The sequence below is a fragment of the Aquila chrysaetos genome, chromosome 2 (genome assembly GCF_900496995.4).
Source record: "Aquila chrysaetos chrysaetos chromosome 2, bAquChr1.4, whole genome shotgun sequence".
Lineage (NCBI taxonomy): Eukaryota > Metazoa > Chordata > Aves > Accipitriformes > Accipitridae > Aquila > Aquila chrysaetos.
In genome coordinates, this window is record NC_044005.1 from 71,215,045 (window position 1) to 71,241,138 (window position 26,094).

Sequence of the window (26,094 nt, forward strand, 5' to 3'; positions counted from 1 at the left end):
TTCAGAGCCTACCAGCTCAAGTATCTGCCAACAAAGACCAGTTATTTGTTCCCACATTAATGAAAGCAAGACCCAAACAATAATTATCTTCATCTAGCTTATTATTTTGGTTAGAGTAGTAAAGAGCTCCTTCTTTTCTAGAAGTTTGTTAGAGAAAGAAATACTGTGTTGTGAAATAAGGACAGATGGGAACAGTACTTATGCATTAAATGTTGACATAATGGTGACTAGCTGCCTGCAGATATTAAATTCCTTATTTCTACAGTGTAAGATTGTTATCAAGAAAAATTATTAACCAGCTACTGGTATTGTAAATGCCTCACCCTACATGCAGCCTTCAAATACCCATAATGGAAACTAATCTCGTCAAATACTTTTTTTTTTTCTTTTCTTTTCTTTTCTTTTTTTAGCTTTCCAATAGCCTTATCTCCTTCCTCTTTAGCTCATAGATTTTTATCAGCTAAAGAAAAGTTAACTTATGGCTTATGTACCAGCTCTGTCTTCCCAAAACTAATTTTTGTTCCACTAGACATAAAACAATATTCAAACTCACCAGGCACAGTACATCTCTCCTTGCTGCAGCTGGCGAGATAAAAATGCTGCACATAGAATTAGAGCACTTTTTTCATCTCCATCAGATTCTAGGTTACAGATCATTTCTAGAGCATCTTTGCAATCCACTTCTGCAATCTAGAAGGGAGGAAAGAAAGCAAGACCACGACTAAGAAAGTGGTTTCATTTTCACAGTCATCTGATCCTTTGCAAAAAGACAGTGATTTAGAACTTAGTGAATATTTAACTCTATCAGATAGAGATAAGCTTGAAAGCAAATCAGTGCATTTCTAGATAGAGTGTCAAAACTCATTATGCCACCAGAAAAACTGTTTTATTAAAGTGAATATAAACTTGTTTCTCAGACTAAGACTTGTGTAGCTACTGTCCCAGTCACCTAAAAATTTTAATGTACATTAATTATTCATATATATTACATACATATGATAATTGTAACAAGCAGATTTATAACTTTAAATTGCAACCTAACACAATAAGATTATTACCTGAAACTCTAACCCAGTTTACTAGTCACTGACGTTACTACTGCTTTAATATAATAGCTGAGCAACTAATGAATTGGAAGTTTAACGTGAAAGTTCCAGCATTTTTAAAAAATCAAAGATAAAAAGAAAAGGGAAGCTGTACAGTAAGAAGCAGGTCAACTGGATGCTTTTCTAGAAGAACATTACAGTCTCTGCAACGTAACTTAGTTGTTCAAGCAATGATGGAAGCACTTAGTTTTGTAGCAAAACAACAGAAAAACCACAGTCACCCCGTAGTACTAGACAGTTGTATCAGTCCTTAATCAGCACACTTGTTATAACAACTACTGTCTAATTTGATTCTCAGCAGACTGGTTTGATTACATCAATTAGCACATCTGACAGGAGATGCTGGTATTTATTCTTTGACACTGGCAGCTGAAGAATAACTTGACCATTGCAACAGCACTGCTGGAAGGCTCTCTTGAGAAATCACAAGATCACCCAAAGCAAGAAACGGAAGCACCCACCCAAACACCCAGCTAGTTTGGTAGTTTGGGTAAGGTGGCAGCCACAGCTCGGTTGGGCACCGTGGCATCCAGCTATCGGTCCAGCAATCAACCTACAATTTTGAAGAGTACAGCAACTCATTTTTTCCTCTAAATTGACATTTTGTAAATACACTAATAACCTTTCATTGAACATCATTTGAGGTTTAATAACCTCAAATTCATCTTCTAAAGAAAACTGCATTTCTCAAGACCTCAGAGAGGATGGATTAACATAACTGTAATACCAATTTAGACTGAAGGTCTGCTTTGCTCAGTGCCCTATCTCAGACAGGGACCATCAGTTAAAAGCTTAGGGAAGAATATGGGAAACTGAACTTACAATAAAGGGAATTTTTTTCTGAAATGTTTTTCCAGCCTCTCAGAATTCCTAAGGGACCCAGCTTCCAGCAAAGGTCTGTACAGGTCCAGCCATCAAGTCTGTCAGTCTAGCATTTCACATACTGCAGATTTGCATTCTTCACATTATTGAAGCAAACTATTAGACTAATCCAAGCTGAAAATGAGCTCAAATGCTACTCTTCTGCCTAGTCTGAATGGATATCAAAATTTCCATACCACTAAGGAATGAGCTGTACTTCTTTACGGTTTACCTTTTTTTCCCATTTTCTTACTGTTCTCACACCACAAAACAACTATCCTTCTCAGTTCAGAAATCCATCTTGACATGTTAATAGCATAACTGCCTTCTCTTGGTAATACATGAACTTTCCAGAATGGTTAGTAATACTGCAAACCATGCTGCAGCTGAAGCTGCAAAGCTAAGCAACCCAAGCAATCCAAGGTTTGGAAATATCTGAATTAGGTCCTCTGTGATAACCCAGTTTGAACTTATCTGTAAGTTATGGCATCCTAAGAAACAAGGCTACCCCATTCCTTTTGTCCACAGGATTCATAGTTCATTCATTGACTGAGCCCATTCTGCTTTGGGAGCGCGGTGAGGCTGAGTAATGAAGGAAGCATGTTTGCGGGGTCACAAATTCCAAGTTCCATTGAAAGTCTTCAGCAAACAAACAGGAGATTGCACAACCTTGTCACAGCTCCTCTTGAGCCTGTTCTGGAAGGGCCTACAGCAGCCAGAGCTGGGAGGGCAAGACTGATCTGATCCTACTGAGCATCAGAAGAACATGCCCAGTCAGAAGCTGTCACCTTAGAATTTAGTCTATATCTAGGGTAGGAAACTTTTCCAACTCTCATCACTGCATAGTTTTCATCCCTTTAAGATCAATTTCAACATGCTTAATACTTATTATTAACATAAAAAGATGACAGGGACGAAAAGCACAGAGATGCAGACAGTCAAGAAAACTGACAATTGCAGTTAGTTTTCCTTTAAGAAGGGAAAAAGCTCAGATAAAACTTTGGGGTGGGGTGAGAAATGAAGATGTCACCTGAAAGAATGCAGAAGAGCAAAGCTGTCATCTCCTCTTTGACTTTTGTATTTAACTAAGAAGGATTTTGTATTTCAAACCAGATCAAATATCTGATTTCACCTTCAATTTCACCCGGGAATTTGGGTCAAAAAAGGTTACATTTATTCTCTGAACTGAAAGTAGCATCTAAAGGGCCCCATTCTAGGTACCACACAAAAAGCTATAGTTAAAATAGTAAGAGTGGGAAAACCATTATCTTCACCTTACTAACAAGATCCGAGGCAGAGTTTTAAAATACTTCAAGCAAAATCAAAGTTGTGGCAGAGCCAGAAAATGCCTACTAGTATATTACACTTCCACAAGTGTTTTAATCAAGTAATTACTAGTCAGTTTAAAAGTGACTTAAGTGAAAAAAACAGAATACCAAAAATATTTTAGATCATATTTTAAAGGAAAAACCTCTTCTACAGAAAGACAGCCGATGATTAGTGACTTTATTATCATTAAAGAAATAAATCTAAAAAAAGTTATTAATTTTTTACTTACTTCTTCCATTAGCTTTTCATTTGGTGATCCTGAACAAAGACAGACCAGGTAGGTTTGCTTGAAATTGCCTTTTGCACTGATTTCTGGATGGTCAGAGCACAGTTTTGCCAGGGCAGTAGCTTGCGTTAATTGCTTTGTTTTCATTAGGTGCTTAATACGCATATCCAGCAGGACAGGGCCTTCAAACACTAAAAATTCATTCACTTCAAAGAAAAACAAGCCAAAATATTACATACGCATTTCACAGCAGGTTACAGAATTAACAGATGGCATTTATTCATTTATGGTTAACCCCTGAAATTTATACAATCAAAAAAAGGTACAAAAGGTATGAAGCAAAGATGAGGAAAAGCACCTTTGAAAACTGTACTTATTTATTATAAGGATTCCCTGCTACAGACCTTTGATCTACTTGCAGGTTTTAAGTCATTCTAATTTCTTGGCAAAATAGCTGCACACAAAACAGATTTAGAAAGCATATAAATATTAAAATATTTAGATACCATTTGATTATAGTTCTACAGAAAGACAAACAACACAAAGCCACTACTCTCACATCCTTCTTTACACATTTGTGCTACGCCTTTGCTAATAGTTGCCTTTTAAAGACAAAAGGCCTTTTAGACCTTGCTATGAAAGGATAAAAGTGACAAGCGAAGTGTCTGAAGTCCTTTCTATTGGTGTTAAATATTTCATATTACGCATCCATAGAATGCAGTCAAACTCCTTTAGAAGTTTTTCAGCCAAATAAGTTTCTGACAAAAAGAGGCCTATATTATATACATTTGACTGTGTATAGTTTAAAACTCAAAGACACAGGAATGGCTGTATTTTATTCAACTGTATTTTGTAGCTACGCTGCTACCAGAGTTTAAACTGTACTGTCTATGTTAACAACCCGACTCTAGGTGCTTCAGTGGAAGGCGTAAGAATCCTACAAAAAAGGGGAGCACAGGTTAATGTTCTTACTCTTACACATACAGCTCAGGTCTCATCCAGATCTTCAAGATCAAAATTGCTTCAGCTTTGAAGCATGACGTTTAATACTACCTCCAAAATATTTAAAGTCACAGTTACTAAAACTAGATAGACACAGAGACAATCAATTTTATTTAATCCTTTTGACATCAACCCCTCCCTGTGACAACTGTTTCCACAAGCTAGTTACACACTGCATGAAAAATCTTTCTGGTTTTCAATTATTCACATCTTAATTTCATGACACATTCCCTCATCTTTTAAAAACAACAGAATTTTCTAATGTTTTTTGTTTCCATTCTTTAAGGAAAACCAGCAGATTCATATTCTCTCAGTGTTAGTGTAAACTCTTGATCTCTTCTAAATGAGATTATTTTCCACCCTTTTGAGTATTTTCATCACCCCTTCCTGAAACCTCTGGGCACTTGCAGTGCTCACTTTCTGACACATCTTGACAGAAACTTTCACTGTATTCCTCTTAATTTACTCGCCTTGGATTTCACTTGGATCATGTTGCCCATTCACCTAATTTATATTTTCTTGACTTTCAAAGTCCTGTTTGGTCTTGATGAAATAAATAAGTAATTTCAGCATCTGCAAAATTAATCACTTCTCTAGTAATTGGAGTATTAGTATACTGAAAGAAAAAAGATCAACTCATTTTATTCTTTGCTTCCTCACATCCTAGTTAGCTTTTGATTCATGACTGTCTTTCATTTTATCCCATGATTTCTCCTTCTTCTAGCTACTTATACAGGGTATTACTAAAAGCCCATCTTGCAACGGAAATTAGGTCAACCGTTTTCTTTTTTACCATTTCAGTGCACAGAATTTTAGGGCAGAAAATATTGCCTTTTGCAGAAATCAGGCCTGTTAGACCCCATCATTATCTTTCATGCATTTTCAGATTTATGGTTGAATTGTCATTTCAACCAACTTCTTAGTTATTTGTTCAGGATCCTTGTGCACTATTACAAATGATCAGCTATGGCTCACTGATGTGTAAGATTATTCAGTCAAATACGAGTTCTTTCTTCCTCTCTCCATGTCGACGAAGATATGACCAGATTTTTATTCATGTAGGAACAAAGGAAAACTAGAGCGTGCTAACAGACAACTGGTAGATGGTAACCATTTTCATGTTTATCAGCAGACATCTGCCTTTTAAGCAGCAGAATAAATGTTCCTTTAATGTCATTACCAATGCCTCATAAAAAACGCTCATACTCTTGTCAACCCACAAAAGACACAGTGATTAATTACATTCAGTAGTTTTAGCCTTGCCCTTCCTCCTACCAGGTACCAGTAATCCTTTCACCCACACCGTTTATTCCCAGCTAGTCTTCCTGGAATAACATTGGAACATTTTACCTTATTTCTGTAACAAGATACAGGAAGACCTTAGACTTTATGCTATATTGGTAACCCAAGATGTTTCACTCTGATTTATTATTAAATTACTGAATTTAATATTTTAGAGACTGTGTTCTATCTGCTAGTCCTCAGTAATCCTCTTCCTTTAGTGTTTACTGCTTCAGCCAGCCTACCTTGCATAAGCATCAGAACATTTTCTGTTATCTTCTCAACAAGACACAGGAAGACCTCTGGGTTAAAGCTACATATTAGCTCTTAAGCCTTTATTCTAATCCAAGTGATTATAATCATTACAGTTAACATTTGAAAGCTCATTCAAAACACAAGTTTTAATTACATTTATTTTGTAACTGAACTATTTACGACATTTTAAGACAAAAAACAGTGCTGATGTCGCAGGACCAAGTCTATGGTGGGGAAGAGTCTTAAGATTATTTTTTTTTCCAATGTTTTATAAATATATTTTATAGTGCAATGTCTACTTCAAAAGTTATTGTAGACAAATTGTTAGTTTACCATAACAAATATAACTTCACAAAAATGCTTTGAGGCACAAGTGCTTTTTCAGCACAAGTCAGTTAACCTCTATGAGCACAAAAATTGAAGAATATAATGAGAATGATCTAGTTTATCAATAGCATGATTCTTGAAAAAATTATTAAATATCGGGTTTGTGGAATGTTCCACCATTCATTAAAATTCACAATCTTACGCTTGTGCAAGGCATGTGCAGAATTCATATAAAATTACAGAACTAACATGAGAGAAAAAAAGACAAGCAGATGACATCTGACAGATACGACTATGATCTACTAATTCTGGCAAATAAACTTGGAGATACTGGAATCTAACATTTTAGACACATTTTCCTTGTTATTCCCTTGAATCCCATAGCTGGAGTCTCAGGTCATACTACCAAGTGATTCTATGTGAAGCCCGCAAGAACTACTATGAACCTTTATTACAGTTAATACTTATACCATACATGAATTGAAAAAAGAGAAAAGGTAATCTATAGATTAGTAGCACACAAGAACATGAATAAGCCGCAAGCACAGTTCTGTAGTAAAAAGTTCTCTACGGTGGACAGCCCACATGTATGTCATGTTTTGGCTGACTGGAGGACTTGTAGAGCACAAAGCAAAGAATTTTTACCTTACTTAAAGCACTCATCATCCTACTACTCTACCCTTCGCCAATTCTTGGGTAGGTATAATCTACCACAGACCTTTATGTCTTCTCAACCTGGCTCTGGCCAAGGGGGTTGAAGGCAGGAGGTGAATGTACATGTGGACTACCCATCTCAAAGAACTTCAGTTACTAGTCAGTAACCTCTTTAGTCATCTTCAAGTGTTAGTCCACATGTGCGTTCACACTGTGGGTGACTCTGAGCTGTACTCAATACTTTCATATTTACCTGGAGCTGGGTCTCAGAATCCTTCATGCAAACAACATCCCAGCACAATTTGCTGAATGCAGCACCAATCCTTGATGCTTCTATGATGGCATACTCTCTGGTGAAACAGTAAAAGAATTTCCACGTGGCTGCTCTGAATATACGCAGGATGCAAACACTTTTTTTTTTTTTTTTTTTTATAAAGTGAGGCTGCTGGTATCTTTTAGCTTCTGGCAGCAGATGCTCCAATTATTGGAAATAGTTCCATGCTGGCTGTTTAAATTCTAACCTGCCTCTTATCCACCTTGATAATCTCCAAATAGTGATGGTTGTATCCTTGAACCTCTTTTCGGTGGGACATACTTCAGGAGTCTGCCTACTACATTTAAACTTAGGAAAAATTCAAGAACTTAATTCTTGGCATCCAGGTTTAAATCTTTAAGGATAATCAGAACCAGATAAAAAAACAGCAGCCTGGCTTTTTGTAGGGTTATCTCAGGCCCTTTTCCTCTGGACAGTTCCACCACACACTCTTAGTACCAGCTGAGGAGATACCAGTGACAGCTTTGAAGGATTTCACCATCACTACAAGACAATGACAACCTCGAGGATGGAAAAACAGGTTCGTGCTAAAGAGCACAAGCCACACTGACAGAAATTGAAGATGGAAGTGCAGTAGTAGAGTGTTTTAACATTTTATAGGCTACCACATAACCCAAACCACTTAGGCATACTTTGACATTCAGTCTTTGGTACACTAAGCAATAAGGCCAAACAGATTAGCCATACAACTTCAAGAAACATAAATTCTGGTTGTCATGAATTCAGATCAGCTTCAATTCAAGATTAAAATCAGTCCTGACCTCAAATTAAGCTACCTGGTAGTTCAGGAGGCCAGTAAGACAAAAGATTCACTATCATGTGAAGAATTAAGACTATCTTATGAAGGTTTCCTTCCCTAACCAATTAATGAAGCAGAGAAACATGGAAAATTCCTCTCTCCAAGTACAACTGCTTCTTGTTCATCATATGCAATCTCAAGAAAAAAAGCAGTCATGCAGCTGAAACCTGAAGTAGTAGCAGGTCCAGTCAAGATGCAAATACAATGCAACGTCTGATAGCAATATGAAAACAGCTAACAAGTGCTAAAGCAGGTGGGCCATTTACTTTCAGACTAGTCAATGATCAAAGCTAATACTGCCACCTTGAATTTAATAATGTGGATAAGATGTTTTATTTTCACCTGTCTAGGATATCTTTCCAGATTTGTTTCTGCTTTGGTACTGAGACTAGTTTTTCCCCACTATTTGAGGTCAATGGAAACTGGCTGAATGGTGCTCCACAGCAAAGAATGTTACCAATGCGCTCATAAGGGATCTCTGAAATTTTCTTTGGGAAGATTGGTACTTTGCTATCCTCATGACCCAATGAGATCATATAACTTCGGGTGATCTCTCAAGTCTAAAACATCCATGATGCTACACAGACAAAACTCAGAATTTGACAGACATTCTTTAAAGGCACAGGAGACAGGTTTAGGTGGAAAAAGAAGAAAATTCACATGGACAAACAAGTAGTTTACAGCTCCTGAGCACACTTTTAAGAGATAATACTGTTGAGAAACCAAAATTTGAATCAAGAAGTTGTAGGCCTAGTCACATAATTGTTGTGGGACAGAAGCAAGAAACAACAAGATATGTGGAACTGGGGAAAGGATCTATCTTTTCGGCATCGAACTCTCTGAGGGAGTGGAAGATTGCCTGGGAATTCTTCAAATGAATATGGATTGATCCATGACACAATACAAAACAAATTCAGGAAACTCAAAAAGAGCTTCTCTCAGAAGATCTCTCAGATGGCAGCCATGAAGAGTGCTATCAACTCCAGATGTCCACTTAGGGGGCCCACAAATGACATCCAAAGACCCTGCTGACAATTCAGTTTCTGCAAATAAATTCTCTTTGGAGTCACTAGTCAAGAATAAGAAAAAAATATATTCCTCAGCTCATTAGGAATCCAAATTCCCATTTCCAGGCTAGTCCTCCATACAAAACAGACTAGCATTTTGGGAACAAGCACAGCCCTGAATGACAACGCTAATGTTCCACTTGCAGGAGGAGAGGGATAAATTTTCTTCAGAAACAACTCAAGTAGGGTATCAGCATTACAATAGTTACAATTACAAGAGGAGAGTCTCTTATTTGGTGACATCTGTTGCACAGAATCTGGTAACTTAAGCCAGGTTTCCCAACATTCATGGTCGGAGATGGGCTAAAAATCCAGGGCAATGCCAATGTTTGTCACCAAAGCAGGTGACAAATCAAGTGGCTGGAGAATATTTCTGGTCTGAGAAGATTTTGTGTGCACACAAACACAAATCTGTATCTACCGTATGCATTAGTTCCTGCAATACGGTTCCAGGCAGACTTTACTATTGTACATCATAGTACTGTATGAACATCTTGCAGTAATACCCATCAGCAAATAAATCAATAACAGGCATGCTGTTCTTGTCAGTGCTTCAAACAAACGGGTACCCATCCTCTACTTTTTTGAGCTCCTTAGTGCATGAATCCTTACAGACACACATTCGTCAGAAAACTGAGCTGTACCCAAGGCAGTCAGGAGTAAGGCAATTACTTAATGACATGGCACTCAGAGAACAGTCTCCCTAACATTTTTGGAAGTGAGTACTTGCTGCTCATATTTAGGTGGAACCCATGCAACAGTCCATTCCTAAAACTAGGAGAGCAAGAGAACAGTCCAGTTCAGAGAAGCCTGCATTTGCTTGACTGTAATGAGAACAAACCAGCTGTGCTGTGTGGTCAGAGAAAATGAACTTGTCTCTCACACTATGTCCTGAGTTTGCACAATTTGAAAATAGAGGAATTCAAAAGGATCTGTCTCTGAGATGAAACAGATGCCTAGTTGTGCTTCCTACAGGAGACACAAAGAGGCAAACTGACCTTCAGGTGTCAACAACAGAGGCCTTCAAGAAGGGATAAACAGTGACCTAAAATTCAGCAGATATCCAGTTATGTCAAAGATTCTGAATAGGTTATAATTATTCTGAATAGGTCATAATTAAGACTACCAAGACTGAATAAAATAAACATGAAGAAACGACTGAAACAAATACAGGCAACAAAAGCTTAAGAAGGTGATATTAGGAAAAACACCCCCAGTCTCAACTAGTTGTTTCATTTCCAACAGATAAATGTTTACACTAACCATTACTCAAAGACTGAGCTGACCAAATCTGCCAAATGATAACGTCCAGTGTAACAAGCTGACTACTTAAATACTTGGGAACTTCTGAAATAGCAAATGGTAAAGGCAACAAAAAGAACAAAACCAAAATCCTGTAAGTGAAGTTTACAAATTTTCCAGAGACTGTTATACTGGAGTTAACGTTGAAGACTGCTGAGACAAAGTTGTCCACTGAAAGAGGGTAAGTGGTAGCCAGTGGGAGTGCTGGATTACGGACAAGAAAGGCAGCTCTCTGGGCAATGGAGTTTTGGTATTACTAAAATACTGTTCAAATTATGAAAATATCCTTCAAACTAGCAACAAGATGACACAAAACAATGCAGTATTGCAGAGGATGACAACAGCTAGAGAACAGCTTGTCAACTGAGTAACAAAAATATGGATACGTAGTATGACAATCTTGCCACTGATACAAGTAATAACTGTAACATGAGTCAGTCAGTCAAGTCCAAGGCAGGAGCATCCTTGAGTAAACAGCATTCAGCAGCAAAAGGAATCCTGAAATGTCCATAAAGAACTTAACAGGAAAACACTAATAAAACGAATAGTCATCAAAACCAGATTCATGAGGGAGTTCTTAAAACACCTCAAATATAAGGCAAGTAAAATATTAATTAAACCTCTCTCTTAGAAGTACCTTACTGTTAAGAGGACTACAAGGTGGTTGATATGAAGCTAGTAAAAGAGTAGTCTGGGGGACTCTGAGAACTGCATACCAATCCAAAATTTGTATTAGAAGCATAATAAATTATTAAAAGGAGCGGCAAAATGCAAATCTTGTGGAAGAGTAAGCATGGCTCTTGTAAAAAAAAAAAAAAAATCACTTCATACATTTACTGGACTTATCTGAGGGATTTGTGATAATATGAATAAAGAAGATCCAATTAATTTTCCAAAGGCATTAAAAGAAGTCCCTCACAACCCCTAAAGATACCAACCTATCTTGGTAGTAAAAAGAAGATACTTATATGGATAAATTATCACTTAGAAGAAAAAAGGAAAAAAGAAAACAAACTCTCAGTGGGCTCCCTGAGGATCTGTACCAGGACCTCTGCTGTCCAGCATTTTTATAAATATTTGGAAAAGGGGGGTAGAGAACAAGGTGACAAAACACACTGATAAAAGCAGGGTAGTAAAAACATACCAACAGTAAAAGACTAAAGAGTACAGGACTCCATAACATGGCATAACAGACAAAATTAAAATGTTGATTAAAACCCCAAAGTGATTTTCATGGGGAAAAATGCAATCCTAACTACATATAGAAAAAATAGGCTGGGTGTTAGGGGAAAATCCTAACACTGAAGTAGGTACTACTCCTCAAGAAAGAAACCAGGACTAAACCAGACAGTTTTAAGAAAACAGTGGTTCAATGCTCAGTCAAGAAGCAAGTCGAATGTTAGGAAATATTATGAAAGGAATGCAGAATGAGGCAGAAAATCAGTACATCTACATGTTGACTGCTGAATAAACCTTTGGTCCCCTATATGAGGAATGGGACAGTAAAGCTAGAAGATAGTATGGAATAGGCACTACAGAAGAGAGAAGTTGGGATATGACAGCAGTCTAACGAATCATGTCTTATAATGCATTCATTAAAAGATGAGAGAATAGTTAACTTTTTAATAAATAGAGAATATCACATGAAATAAGCAGGCATCGGGCTAAAAGGAGGCAGACAGTAAGAGGAACTACTTTACTTGATGTGAGAACTGTGTAACTCTGCTATAGACACTTAGGTGTGACAGTTCATACAAATTTTAAAATCAATTAGGCAAAGAATTAAAAAACCAGCTAAGACTTATTAACAGAAGTATACCACTTCTGAATTGCAAATCATTAACAATGGAAATAATACATGAGGAAAATATCATTGTAAACCTCTGCTGATCATATACTCTTCCCCATGCAACTGCTGTTAGCCATTCTCAAAACTCTGGTCTACATGAATCTTCAGTAATGGCCCTCTTTGCATTTCATAACTGAGTAAATGCCATTCTCACTCAAAAAAAAAAAAAGTATTTTTTATTTTTTGTTTTATGTCAAATAATCTTTGTATATCAGTACTGAACTTACCCCATCATAAAATAGCCTGTATGTAATCTCCCTTCATGCAGTTTATAAAGAAAATGGCAAGAGATCTCCAGGCATGATTGCCTTTTATGCAAAATACCAACATTAAATTCTTTGTATATTCCTAGGAACATACTGTCTTAATAATTCAGACAATGCTACAAGTGTATTTATTTTTATAGCTTATAAATTATCACATAAACCATATTCAACAAAAAGACTTCCATATATGATAATATTATATTTCAAAGTATTACAAAAATGAGGCATATTTTATCTCAATCATAATTTTAAATTCTACCTTTATCTGGATCCAACTGTTCCTGGGAAAGAATACCACACAACACTGGGTTCTTCCACACTCCCTTCTCTTGTGTAAGTGTAGTTAAAATGTGCAGTTCCCGGCTGCCATTTTCCATCAAGTTTTTATGAGCCACCTGAAGAATATATTTTACAAAACAAAGTATTGTTAAAAAGAGCTGTTCAGAATGTCTTTTATACTCCTTTATACCTTATGTCAAAAAAATCCCCCCTTACCAGATAAAGAGTTAAATGCATAACAAAACAATCTTAATATTCAGCCTATAGAGGCTTTATTTCTGCCTCTGTTGTCCAAGATTTAGGCTGAGAAACCAAAATGACTGAGTGCCCCAAACTTGCCTTGAGATTTATTTAAAGGGCTACTTCTTAAATTTCTGAAACTATATTTTGAAATAGGCCTCCCTTTTAAAAATGGATGAGCAAATTCTCTGGTCCACGTATTGGTCTGGCACCAGCTGCCTAAACTCTTAGACTTTTCAGACTCTTCAGCAACTCAGTTTCTTTTGCACTGGAGACACTGAAAAAAATTTTTGTAAAGACGAAAGATTTACGGTGTAAGACCTCACTGCTTGGTTCTATGCAAATATGATGAAGGCAGGCTGGAGTCTTAAAATCAATTAAAATAGTTTCTACTGCATTTAGATACTAGTATAAACTCTGGAAGCAGATGTATGCTTGGGAGCGAACTAAGTACCTGCGAAAATCTGCAGCTTAAATAGCAATGCACAAACAACACTGGTCCTTAAAAAAAAGAAAGGACTCACCTCTCTCTTCACTTTTCTTTTACTTTTCCACTTGCTCTGAAGGCTGTGGAACCTCCCGGCACCAAACAGAATTGATTTACATCAGGCAGTTGCTAGTCAAAATGCTACTCTAAAAATCAGCCTTGCATCTTCCTATGTTATTTAGGCCGAGAATCCTGAGGTAACTGTATCTGGTCTTTTTCACTATCATTCTTTCCTTCTCTATAACCCCCGCTTCTTTTTTTTTTTTTTTTTTTTTTAAACTGTAGGCAGGACCTCCCACTACATATTTCTGGTAAATACTGAGGAGCAGAACTTGTTTCAACATCCTTCTTTAAAGCAGAGCTCTAATCCTTAACCAGCTAGTGCCCCATGGGAGATCTAACAATCCTGCAGTATCAACAGATCTTTCATTCATAGTAAGTCTCAAATGTACAGCCATAAATAATAAAGAATGACTTATATGATATTATTTCATTTCTAACAGTGTTAATAGACAAATACCTTTTAAAACATGAGCTTTCTTTCAAGTATCTGAAAATATTTTTTTTTCTCCACAGCTGCTACATGAACAAATGACAAGAACATGCTACATGCTCCACAGCTGCTACATGAACAAGACAAATGATATGACTGACAGCAATTACTGCAGAGTACACAGGATCTCCAGCTGAAGGCCTTGATCTTTATTAGCCACCAGGAAACAAGTCTTCAGACATGCCACATACTTAATATCCCTAGGTTTCCAAATCATTCTTAAAAGCTATTAAGTCTTCATTTCATGAATCAAACTCACCTGTACAAAAGCCTGAAATTCTTCCCATTTATTTTCAGGTAAATCAAGAGGCAGACACAGTAGAAGTTCAATACAGCTTCTGGAAGTCAAATGGGAATATTATTCAAGGCAATTTTTGGCTTTTAAATTGTACAATCAACAATTCTTTATTCTAGTATCCAAATAAGTATTTGTTTGAAATGCCAAAGTCACAAAACAGTTTGCTTTCTTGGAACATATAAAGAAAAGGTGGTCATGGACACTCTCACAAAAACTGTTACAGCAAATTCTCTAAAAGAACACCAATTTAAAAAAAAATTGGATTTATCATTCAAGTCCAACCCTGTAACAGCCTGTGTAAATTGATGCACTTTCAGATTGCATGCAGATCAATAGTAGCTAAGTGTTTCAAGCCAGGGATGTTGGCTTGGCCTAGATCAGGAGTGCTTCTCAAGACCGCCCCATTTCCAACAACAAAAGATGTTCTCTCTCCCATACAGCATTCACCATGAGGAAGGAAGGTGCTTCCCAACCTATTTAGAATTTCTATAGACTGTGAACTGGATTGGGAAACCATTTATGCAGTGAAAAGTTAATACCATACAGGTTGGTTTTAGTAACAGAAAAACATACTCACAGTGCTAAACGTTCAAGCACAAAGGCTACATTTTCACACTCAGAGGTAAGATAAGGTCGTGCTTTAACATAACTTCGGATAGCCACTGTATACACCTCTAACAGGGGCAGAGGGTCTTCTGATGTTTTCCACTTTTCTGCATATTCCAGCAAAGTCTGTTTAGGAGAAGGAAAAAAACACCCCCAAATTCAGGAACAAATATAAGTTTTTAGTTTTATATTCCTCACTAGCAGACTATCCTTCTTAACGATTACATCGATCTCCTTAATACGAATTACATGTTCTCAAAGCATGCCTTTTTTCCTTAAGATTTATTGTTTCATTAACAACTGGAACTTAAACTCCACACACAATCATACTCTGATCATACAAAAATGTTATGAATGACACCTCCCCGCTATGGTATCATCATACGATTAATTTTAAATTCATATTTTCCAAATATAGAAGCCGGCAGAGCATATCTGGGAACATCATACTTTACTTTTTTTTCAGAAATTCATAATTAAGGGACGGAAAACTCATTTTTTTAGACATTCACCTCTACAGTTCAGCTTCTAAAGCAAGTAAATTTGAAAGTACTAGCTTTTATTTTATCTTCTCTACTTTCAGGAACAGCTTTACATTTCCTTTCTTTTGCCACCTTGCCAATACAGGTATCTTCAGACTACCACTTTTCACATGGTCCTGAAAGGAATATGAACTACGCATTTTAAAGACACTGTTTATACACCAAAAACTCATCAATCAAAAAGTTGTTCTCCTACTTGCCACAGAAATACCTACAAACAGTGATTTCAAAATAAAACTCAGAGTGATGGAATAACCACCACCACCCAAAGTACAAAAGGCTTCCGTTCATCTCAGTCAGGGCCAGGGGACTCGGACTCAGACACATATAAAGGTGGAGTAGACAGTAAGGTTCTGTGCTGATTTTGGTTGGGGTACAGTTAATTTTCTTCATCGTAGCTAGCATGGGGCTGTGTTTTGGATTTGTGCTGAAAACAGTGTTGCTAAGGCTGAAATGTTTTCATTACTGCTGAGCAGTGCTTACCCAGAGCCAAGGGCTGTTCTGCTCCTCACCCCACCCCACCAGCGAGGAGGCTGGGGGGGCACAAGGAGTTGGAGGGGACACAGCCGGGACAGCTGACCCCAACTGACCCAAGGGATATTCCACACCAGAGGACGTCATGCCCAGCATATAAAGCTGGGGAAGAAGGAGGAAGCGGGGGGACGTTTGGAGTGATGGCACTTGTCTTCCCAAGTCACCGTTAGGCGTGATGGAGCCCTGCTGTCCTGGAGATGGCTGAACACCTGCCTGCCCATGGGAAGTGGGGAATGGATTCCTTGGTTTGCTTTGCTTGCGTGCACAGCTTTTCCTTTACCTATTAAACTGTCTTTATCTCAACCCACGAGTTTTCTCACTTCTACCCTTCTGATTCTCTCCCCCATCCCACTGTGAGGGAGGTGAGTGAGCAGCTGCGTGGGGCTGAGTTGCCATCTGGGGTTAAACCATGACAGGTTCTCATGTCAACATCCAAACCATGTCACCATTGGATCTCTGCTGTCAAGCCTGGGGTAGCTTAAAGGATTGCAAACTAATTCCTACACTATGGCAGGTTGCAGCCTGTCATATTAAGATCATCAATTTTGCTGTTTGCTTCTTGGGGGGCATAACAGACAGAAAGCTCAGAGTAACAGATAGCAATTTTGGTTGTCCGATACCCTGCTCAAAGCAGGGTCATTAGAGTAAGTTCTTTGCAGCAACGTCCAATGGAGTTGCGAGTACCCTGAGGGACAGAGACTCGACAGCCTCTGTGGGCAACCTGTTTCTGAGTCTGACTACCATTTATTGGGATTTTCCCCCACCGGTACCTAGATGCAGTCCCATGGGTTCTGTGGGATTAATAAAGACATTAATCTCCCTCAACCTGCTGGCCCCACTCTTGCTAGTACAGCTGAGGGTGTAGCTGGTGTTCTGCCGCAAGGGCACACTGCTGGCTGTTCAGGAGGACAGCTGGGTTGGTGTCCGCAGAGCTGCTGCCCAGGTACCCTCTATTGGTGCATGGGGCTACTCTCTCCCACACTCAGGGCTTTGTGTTCGCCTTAGCTGAACTACATGTCAGCGCATTCCCCCGGGATGTTGAGGTCCTTTCTCAGTCGTCTCCCTGACCTCCCGTGTATCGACTGCTCCCACCAATTCGGTATCATCTGCAAATGTGCTGAGGATACACTCTGTCCCCTCATCCAGTTCACTAATAAAGAAGTTAGAGAGTATCTGCTCCAGTGTCAAGCTTTGGTAGGATGCCACAAGTAGCCTGCTGCCATCTGGACTTTGTACTACTAAGCACAATTCTTTGAGACCCACAGCTCAGCCACCTCATTATATTGCCTGGATAAGTGGACTATTTCACGATTTTTAAGGACACTACGGGAGACAAAGTCCAAGGTCTGGCTGATGTCAGGCAGAAAACCATCTGCTGCTATTCCCTCATCTGCAGAACGAGCTATTTCATCACAGAAGGAAATCAGATTTGTCAGTGTGAAAGCTTTTTATATAGCTCATACTGTCAAGGCCATTTAGCAAAAGTCATGGTTCCCCTTTTTATTAATGTCAGCTGTAATTAAAACAATTTTAACAATATTGGTTCAATTCTGACAAGGTTTGCTCCAGTAAGGAAAATCAGAGCCCTCTGGACAATAAAGCTGTTCTGCTACAGAATCCCCCTGTAGCATACATACCTATGTATGTAGAATACATACCTGAACAAAAACCAGAATAAAGTGGTTCTCAACTCATCTTAACATGCAAACACTAAAATTTTGTTTAATTTTTAATATGCAAAGGTAATAATCTTAACGAACTTGCTATGTCTGGGATATAACGCAATTCAAACGATAAAATCGGACTTTGAGCAAGTTGTCTCTGGCTTTATGTATTACAGAGTAAGAAAACTGAACATTAATTCTTCAGGAAAGGCAAGTCAGTCACATTAAAGGACAAAACAAAACTAGGTTTAATCCTGTCTTAAACTCTACTAAGTTCAACATAAGTTAAATTCAGCATTGCCTTGTCTATGTTAGATATTTGTACTGAGTTAGCTAGTGGTACTATTAAGAACATACTTAAAATTCTTGTATTTGGCAGCGTCCAAATTATACACTCTCAATAAAAAAAAATGTCAACTATATTAAACTGAATCAGAAGACTGTTTAATGTGGTTATTCGCAGTCACAATACCACCCCCAGGTTATAGCACAGACAAAACATGGACCAAAGGTATCCCAGTCAAGGATGTAACAGGTAAGAAATATGCAGTTTTTGGCAAACTATTGCATTAAAACCTATTTTGGTTTTAAAGGAGGTCTTAATACGCAGTCACCTTAAAAGAAGTTACATACTGTACCTTCCTGCTGCAGCAGCAGATGCTTCTGCAGCATCTAGTGCTCCCTACTGGAACCTTGAGCTCAACTGGAATATTGTCTGTTTTACTGTAATACCCAATATGATGCTCTCCTAACAGCAGCAAAAAAGCATCACAGATCACAGCAGAGAAATCAAGGAAGAGTAGAATACAGCAGAAGCATGAAAGAAGCAACACAGGAGGACTGGATAAACAAGCTAACAACATTAGCAAACATCTATTTTGGTACCATTTGGCAATTTTGATCAATGCACTAGAATAATCAGAACAAAGGAGTCTGCTTCAAAGAATCTTGAAAGAAACTCCAGTAAAAAGTCTCCCTCTGACCAAATACTCACATAACCAGATTTACTATGATTTCAGTTATTGATTTGTCATAGAGGACATGTTTAAGGATGCTAGCAGTAAAACAGCAAAGCTGAAGAAAAAACAGCCTAAAAAAACCAAGTTGTAGCTAACTTACCAGACCAAGGCAGTTAACAGGTTGCATGAACCACCATTCAGTTTTATCCCACTGATTGTCCAAACTTGGTAGAACTGGCCTGGCCATCATAAATCTGCCAAATAGCTTCTGCCAGTAAGGTAAGTTTATATTTAGGAAGTTGATATATGAAGTCATGAATCCTTTTTAATACTAGAAACACTAGGTTTACCTGTTAAAGACTTGATGTAAATCTCATTTTGAATGTGTCCCATCTACCTTTACTAGCATCCTCTTCAGAAGAGCACAGCAAGCAACAAGCTTAATGCAAGCTTTGGCAAGTGGAGGACATTTCAAAGTTAGCTAAGAAGCCAGGACAACACTTTGAGACTTTCAGGATATGATAAGTTGAGCAGAACAGGGAAGAAGAAAGGGGTGAGGAAGCAGACTTAAGCGGGGAGATGTAACTAAGCAATTGGTCTTCTGAGAAGCATCACTGAAGAATTATCAAGAGGATTCTCACCAACTGTTGCAAAGATAGCAAAACCTAGAATCTAAAGAAGAAACTAAAGGCCTCAATGGAGACACACTGATTCATAAAGCAAGGCATGACAGGTGACCATGGAGACCTGTAACAACCAGATCAGAAGATCTCAAGTTTCATGGGGCAGGAAAGAGAGACCTTAAAGGTAGTCAACACGCTATAAAACCTCCAGTTAGGCAGTATCACCATCCGATCTGCATAAGGGATGACACAGGCCCATCATGACAGAACCCAGCTGGAATTCTCCCAGATAATTAGGAACTTTACAGAAATACTATGTAGTCGTTAACACCAGAAAATTGGACTGGTGAAGAACTACAAAAGCAGTTGCAGAACCTATGAAAGCGCAACCAACACTACTCCAATCCACGTCCAGATTAATAAGGACAAATTGAAGCAAATAAAATTTAATTTTGAAAATATGAGGTTCAGTAGTAGTTAACCAAAACCAAAATAAAAGTAGATATAATCAACACATCGGCAAATTCTCAGAATCCACCACTTAACAAAAAATATTTGGTAAGTTGGTGAACTGTTACTACCACTACCGTCCTTTAAAAAGCAGCATGTACAGATGCAAACACACTGTATAAAGCAAGCAGGGAGGTTTGTGCTATAACACAGTGGCGCTAATTTCAGCATTAAATAGTGCTATTTTTATCTTGTATATATAGATCAGCCACTTCCAAGCCATTACATGAACTATATTAAGCACTTATGCCCACCACGCCCTTCAAAAGTATTCATCAGTATGACAGATTTCCTTGTCTGGATGTCCCCAGACTACACAGCACTGCCACTGTACAAAGAAAATCAAATTCATTCTGCTTTGCTTAATGAATCATTGTTGTGCTCTGCTTACAACCATAAAAAGAAAGAATTTTACCCCCAGCTCTGGGCCTCATTAAGTTATTTATCTCCCTAGTCAGGACATGCTTGTTAATCAAGCCAAGTACTGTATTCAGAGCACAGCAGCAAAGTTTTGTTCCTCTGTGAGACTGAAACAGCATTTTATTTCAGCAGCAGCTTACACAGTCAAGAATGCTCCAAAAAATGGAATAATCTCAATTTGTACAATAAAAATCAGTATGTATTATATCTGTGATTTAAACTGTGGAAAATATTTAGCCACGAGTAATATTCAGACAAGACATTTTATCCTTTTCCATCTTTACTAGAACCCTTACATGAATGTTGCAGTAGCAATACAGCCACTGGAGGATGCTTTTCTACTTTCAAAAGTTATACTGAGCAATCTTCTTTGCTAAAACTAGCCCTACAATACCAAAGCTGTGTTAAAATATGCTTCATACTAAAAGAAAGCATTATTTACTATTAACCAGAGTTTCACATGTACAGTCCACATCTACATGCTTCTTCAGCTCTTAAAATCAGATTCTCACCCCTGTAGGTATCTGGATAAGGGCAAGCTTACTTAAATACGTTCAAACATGCCTGGGACTGCCACTTCCATTCCCTGCTCAGCCCAAGGGACTAAACTAAAACCAGTAGTCACACAGGTAAGCTGCACCTCTCAAACCACCCCAGTAACTAGCAAAACCTCTATTTCAGTGACCTCCCTCAAGCACATCCACACAGGAGAAAAGTCCAAGCAACAAGCTTGATACAATCAAGTTATCTGGAGATGATCCTTTAGGAGCTGCACACAGAGTGGCTGCAAGAACGCCTTCCACGAAGTCAACGTCTGCAGCGGCAGAGGTAGCTAAGTGATGACTGAGCTCCATGCGAATAGCCAAGTTCAGGAGTGACAGCACTTCTCAGTGAGATTGCTCTGCCACTTCATGTTCATGTGGAGCACATTCCCACAAAGTCAGGGCTCCCCTTCGGTTGGCACAACCCCACTACCCACTCCTCCAGTACCTGCCAATAACTGACTGATCCAAAAGAGCAGCTGCTTTCACAGGAACCATCAAAGGGGCTGATTCAAGAAAACAGGGCAAGCTTTATTCAAAGGTGCTAAAGGATGGCTATAATTCTGTTAGCACCAACAGAAATTTCAAAAGAAAGTGAAGGCTACAGTCAAGAAAGGGCATAACATAAGAAAATCAGTGAAGAAGGTCTCCCATATCAACTATGCACATGATTTAAGAACCTTTTCCCTGGCTTAAGATTCTCCCCTGTGAAGAAGGCAGGTATGCTCCAATGACCAGAACCGTTCACAGCTTGTATCATTAGATACATCATGAGCAAATGAAAATGAATTGGGGATCCTGAGTTTGGTATCATCACATAGAGGAAGATGCAGAGAGATGCCGTATGCCCTAATGAGCCTGACACCGTAACTACTTCAGTCAGATCAGGTTCCACTGACTACTCAGGACTGGTTTAGAGTTGACTACTTGGGATTAAAGGGACTGCAGGGAAGAAGACATATACCACAACATGATCCAGAACAAAGACATCCTAAAGACAAGATCAGGAGAAAAGAAGCTGACGTTGCTTACTAAACTCTGCTAAATGCCTCAGAATGTCAACAACCCCGAAGTATGGACTGCAGCATGGTAGATTAGGTCTATCACGGTAATGTGGTTTAATATGCTATGTCAGGAATAACGTGTAACCATAATGGGTCTGTATGAAGATTGTGAGGGATCATTCAGAACAAGAAACATTTTGAACTGGAGACTACCTGCAAACTGAAGGCAGTCAGCCACGAGACTCATACACAAAGAGCACTTACATCAAGCAGGTATTCAAGAACAGCTTGCACATATACAGTGTCACCAGGCAGCATGCTGCAAGCAACTGTGAGTGTGCGGTCAAGGATTCCACCCCTGGGTAGAAAGCCCATCTACATGAGGCTTGTTAGTGGAAAATGCCAAGAACTGAACGTCAACAAAGATTGCCAGTAGTGATGATGGAAGATGTAGCAGTCTGAGCAAAGGAATTAAGGTATTGCAGCAATGACTCTGGAACACTTCGTCTTGACAAATCTAGAAAAAACAGAGTCAGTGAAGTCTCCTTCACATACCCAAATACTGAACTGGATGGGGCAGAGGCATAACCTCTAGCAACACTTCAAGGATAAAGAAGGTTCTCTGTCTTAAATAAATATATATGTAATTTACATATGTGCAAATACATACACAGGCCATCATATTACGACAAATCTCCTTTCAGTTACATTATTCTTGCTGTGGGACTAGGATAATTTTGTTGTTCTCAAACCAAACTATTTTTTTTGTTACCTGAAAAAACAAATTGGACAAATAAGCTACATAACCAAAGGGAGTATAAGTAAATTTAAGAAATTAACGTAGTTTCAGAGATGGCAGCTTTAAGGTGTGTTATCTGTAAAGTATTTCTGTAACAACTCAAGAAGACTTACTTGAGTCTTACGGTTCCTCTGTAAGAAAACTACTCCTTTTCTAAATTCCAAATTATCAATTACTCTGAAAAACGAAAGACAACCACATGGGCTAACATACATGGTGAACATTTTTGGCTAGCATCCCACGTGAGTAAAGTTCAAAACCCAGTTTCATGGCATCTGAAAATTTTATATACCAAAATGTATACTCTATGGTGTATAAGAAGTTTAAGTTCAGCAGTACTGGAATAAGACAAACCAAACAGGGAATAATTTATATAATTTGAAAAGGCGCATACTTTTTTGGTGGACAAAGGAGATGATTTGAGGTATTTTTTGGTGGTGGGGATAACAAGAATAAAGCATTTACAATAGTACAAGAGAATTTACAAGTTATAACCTCTCTCATGGACTCCTATCAAATTTGTTATGTTCTGGAGTCATGCTACTTAGTATGCACGGGAATTATTGCCAAACTGTTAAATGAATGCAAACAAAACATCATGCTTCATATTAGAGTAGCTACACAAATGCTCCTCCTTTCTCAGATAAGACTGTTGTGTTTCCCCTCAGTGTGGCAGAAAGTAAGGTAATCTAAATCCCAACAAAAAAAAAGAGGCAAGACTTCACATTTATTGTGTGTAAACCCACAGACACCAACCACGGAATATGATGGTTAACACCTATAGTCTTAAAAAACACAAACCCATCAAAACCACACATTATCTAAATAGCTAAGCTAAATGATATTACATAATTATAAAAATAATTATCAAGGAGGGTGTGCTACTGTAGGGTGTTCAGTGACACATTTTAAGTTTTGATGCTGTCTTTATTCCTGTCCACAGACAGTTAAATACTGAGTGTAGCAGTGAAGCACCTAAGCCAAGCTCACAGCCTTTCACTTCAAACTGCCTGGAATCAACACTCATCTGTAATTTTTAAATAAAAAACACTGACATTTTTCCACCTGTCAATGTGACCAGGAAGTAGTTCAGAACAGGAATTGATCTTCCAGGTTTAATAGGTAGTAGCACCACAAAAGTTAAAGGAGTTTTGATTATTTACATCACACTGGCAGCAACTGCAAGAACATAATGTAGACATTAGTTTAACATGTGACTATTTAGTATTTAATTTGTGATGTCATAACACTTCACACTTGAACAAAAAATTTTGGTTGACTGTCAAAATCAAAAGCCACCCAGATTTTTGGTATCCTGATAAATTTCCGACTTAATGTAAAATCTATTATTACAGCACTTTTATAATAAAACATGTTTTGATTTCAGAATTAGCAGCTTGTGAAAATATTTATCTTGTGACTGCTTGTATTTTCTTGAAGATCTAGACTTGAAATTAGAGGCTTATGATTACACAAACCATAGAATATCTCAGAAAGAGGTATTTATCAAGACACTGATATCAGTTAGTAGAACAGAGCTAATTTTGTGCTGAAGAGAACATCAACATCCTCCTGTATATGCATGTGCACAAAAATATATGCAAAACCAGGTCCTGATATGCTGATCCAGGCCAGAAAATTGATCCTGGAGCCTGATCCATGGGCCTACAGCCCACAGAAGTCTTGGCTTTCATTTAAAAGAAAACCATTTCTAGCTCTTGGATTTTCTTTTTCTGATGTTAGCTGATATAATGATAGATACTTGACTCTCCAAATGGCATACAACGTGCCCTTCCCCACAAAACACCAGTTCTCATCAAGATCCTTGAGGCAGTACTGTGAATTCAATGACTTCATTGCCCCTCTCTTGTTAGGAGGTGTCATCATGATCTCAAAACAGAAAACCTGAGAAGTAGCTGGAAGCAGCAGCACAGTATATAGATAATTTAAATCAGTAATTCTAGTTTCTTGCATAGGCAAACATCACAGTCTTTATTGCTTACAGTTTCCAGCACTCTGGGGAAAAAGAAAAACCCCAAACCAAGACCATGGCCAGCTCCCACAACAGACCAAGATAGATACAGTAGACATGACCCCAACTCACTGCCCTCCCTTTCTGTCTCATCCAGTTTAAGGGTATGGCAACATCTTCTTTTTTTTATTGTTCCACATGTAACCCCATGGTGGAAACAACAGCTTTGCACAGATTTACACAAACTGAGAAGGAACAACTTTTTTTGAATTTCTCTCTGCAGTGCGAGTTTCTAATATGCTTTAAAGAACAAGGTCTGAAAGTAAAGTTAAAAGGATTTTTACCCAGTGCTTCCAATAAGGAAAATAGCTTATACCACTCCTATGGGTTGCAGTAGTCCAAAATACTGAATTACACCTTCATTGATAAAAAAGTCTAAATCAAACTCCCATAAAGAGTGTAGTGTTTTCTTTCCTTTTTTTCAGCATTACTGACAGTTTAAAGAAGTTGTGATTCTGTGCTTACTAGTAGGTTCACTTGTACTCTGCACAGCCATTTTCCTAATGTTTGTTCTTTATCATCTTTTAACTAACATTTATGGAGTAAGGGCTATTAGGACCTTGAGAAAAATCCACGACCAGAGCTAATCCTTAATCAGCAAGAAACAAGTTTTAATTCCTATCAGCTCCCCAAACATGTTCAGTGTGTAGACTCAAGTGCTTGTGCCAGCACAAAGCAAAGAAAGCCGAATTATTTCTTTTCAGGAAAACGTTGTCTTGAGAGCCTTAAACTACTGCATTCAATCAGTAGGACAACATGAGCAGATCTATCTGATTTCTTCTTTGAACAATGCTAATAACAAGCAATGACTTTCATAACTGCCTTGCAGGACATGTACCCTGCTTCTATGTTCCCTAATTTTATCTCCTATATGCTAATACTTGTAAAACATGCAACTCGGATCTACTTTGCTTAATGTACTTTTTGAAATGAGCAACTGGAATTTCCTCTAGAACAGTATGAAAATTAAGAACTGGCCACAGATGTGTCATATACATTCAATTCATGATTTATGAATTGAATATGACTAGTAATTAAACTACCAAGAACTTCACCAGTCATAAAGCTAAAATTCTCCTCTTTGCTGTCTTAAAAGTCTTCTGAGTTACTTTTCTAATTCACTTCACTATTCTTTGGCAACCTCAGTATGTTGCTAACCAGCTCAGCTGAAGACAAGTGTCAATAGCTTGTTCTCTTGCAGAAACGGCACCCTATCTGGAGCAACTCACTTGGGCATCATTTGCAAAGCAGCAAGACTAGATACAAGCCCCAAAGTTACTCTCCTTGCACTAGACAGGGCCCTTCTCTGGTTCTATTTAGTCTGTACCTGCTTTATTTCTCAAT

General features: G+C 38.1%; 1 protein-coding gene across 2 annotated transcripts in view; it reads right to left on the reverse strand.

The window, feature by feature from the left end:
* ZNF292 (zinc finger protein 292) overlaps window positions 1-26,094 on the reverse strand; it is a 56,605-nt gene that overhangs the window by 11,443 nt on the left and 19,068 nt on the right. Inside the window, exons 2-6 of one of the 2 annotated variants that reach the window (XM_030041509.1) lie at window positions 15,093-15,247; window positions 14,477-14,555; window positions 12,918-13,053; window positions 3,526-3,728; window positions 554-690 (exon numbers count right to left, since the gene is read on the reverse strand). In XM_030041509.1, the coding sequence (XP_029897369.1) occupies window positions 554-690; window positions 3,526-3,728; window positions 12,918-13,053; window positions 14,477-14,555; window positions 15,093-15,247 (710 nt within the window). Of the gene's footprint in view, window positions 1-553; window positions 691-3,525; window positions 3,729-12,917; window positions 13,054-14,476; window positions 14,556-15,092; window positions 15,248-26,094 lie in introns of those variants that run through there. The other variant, XM_030041517.1, reaches the window with a different exon arrangement.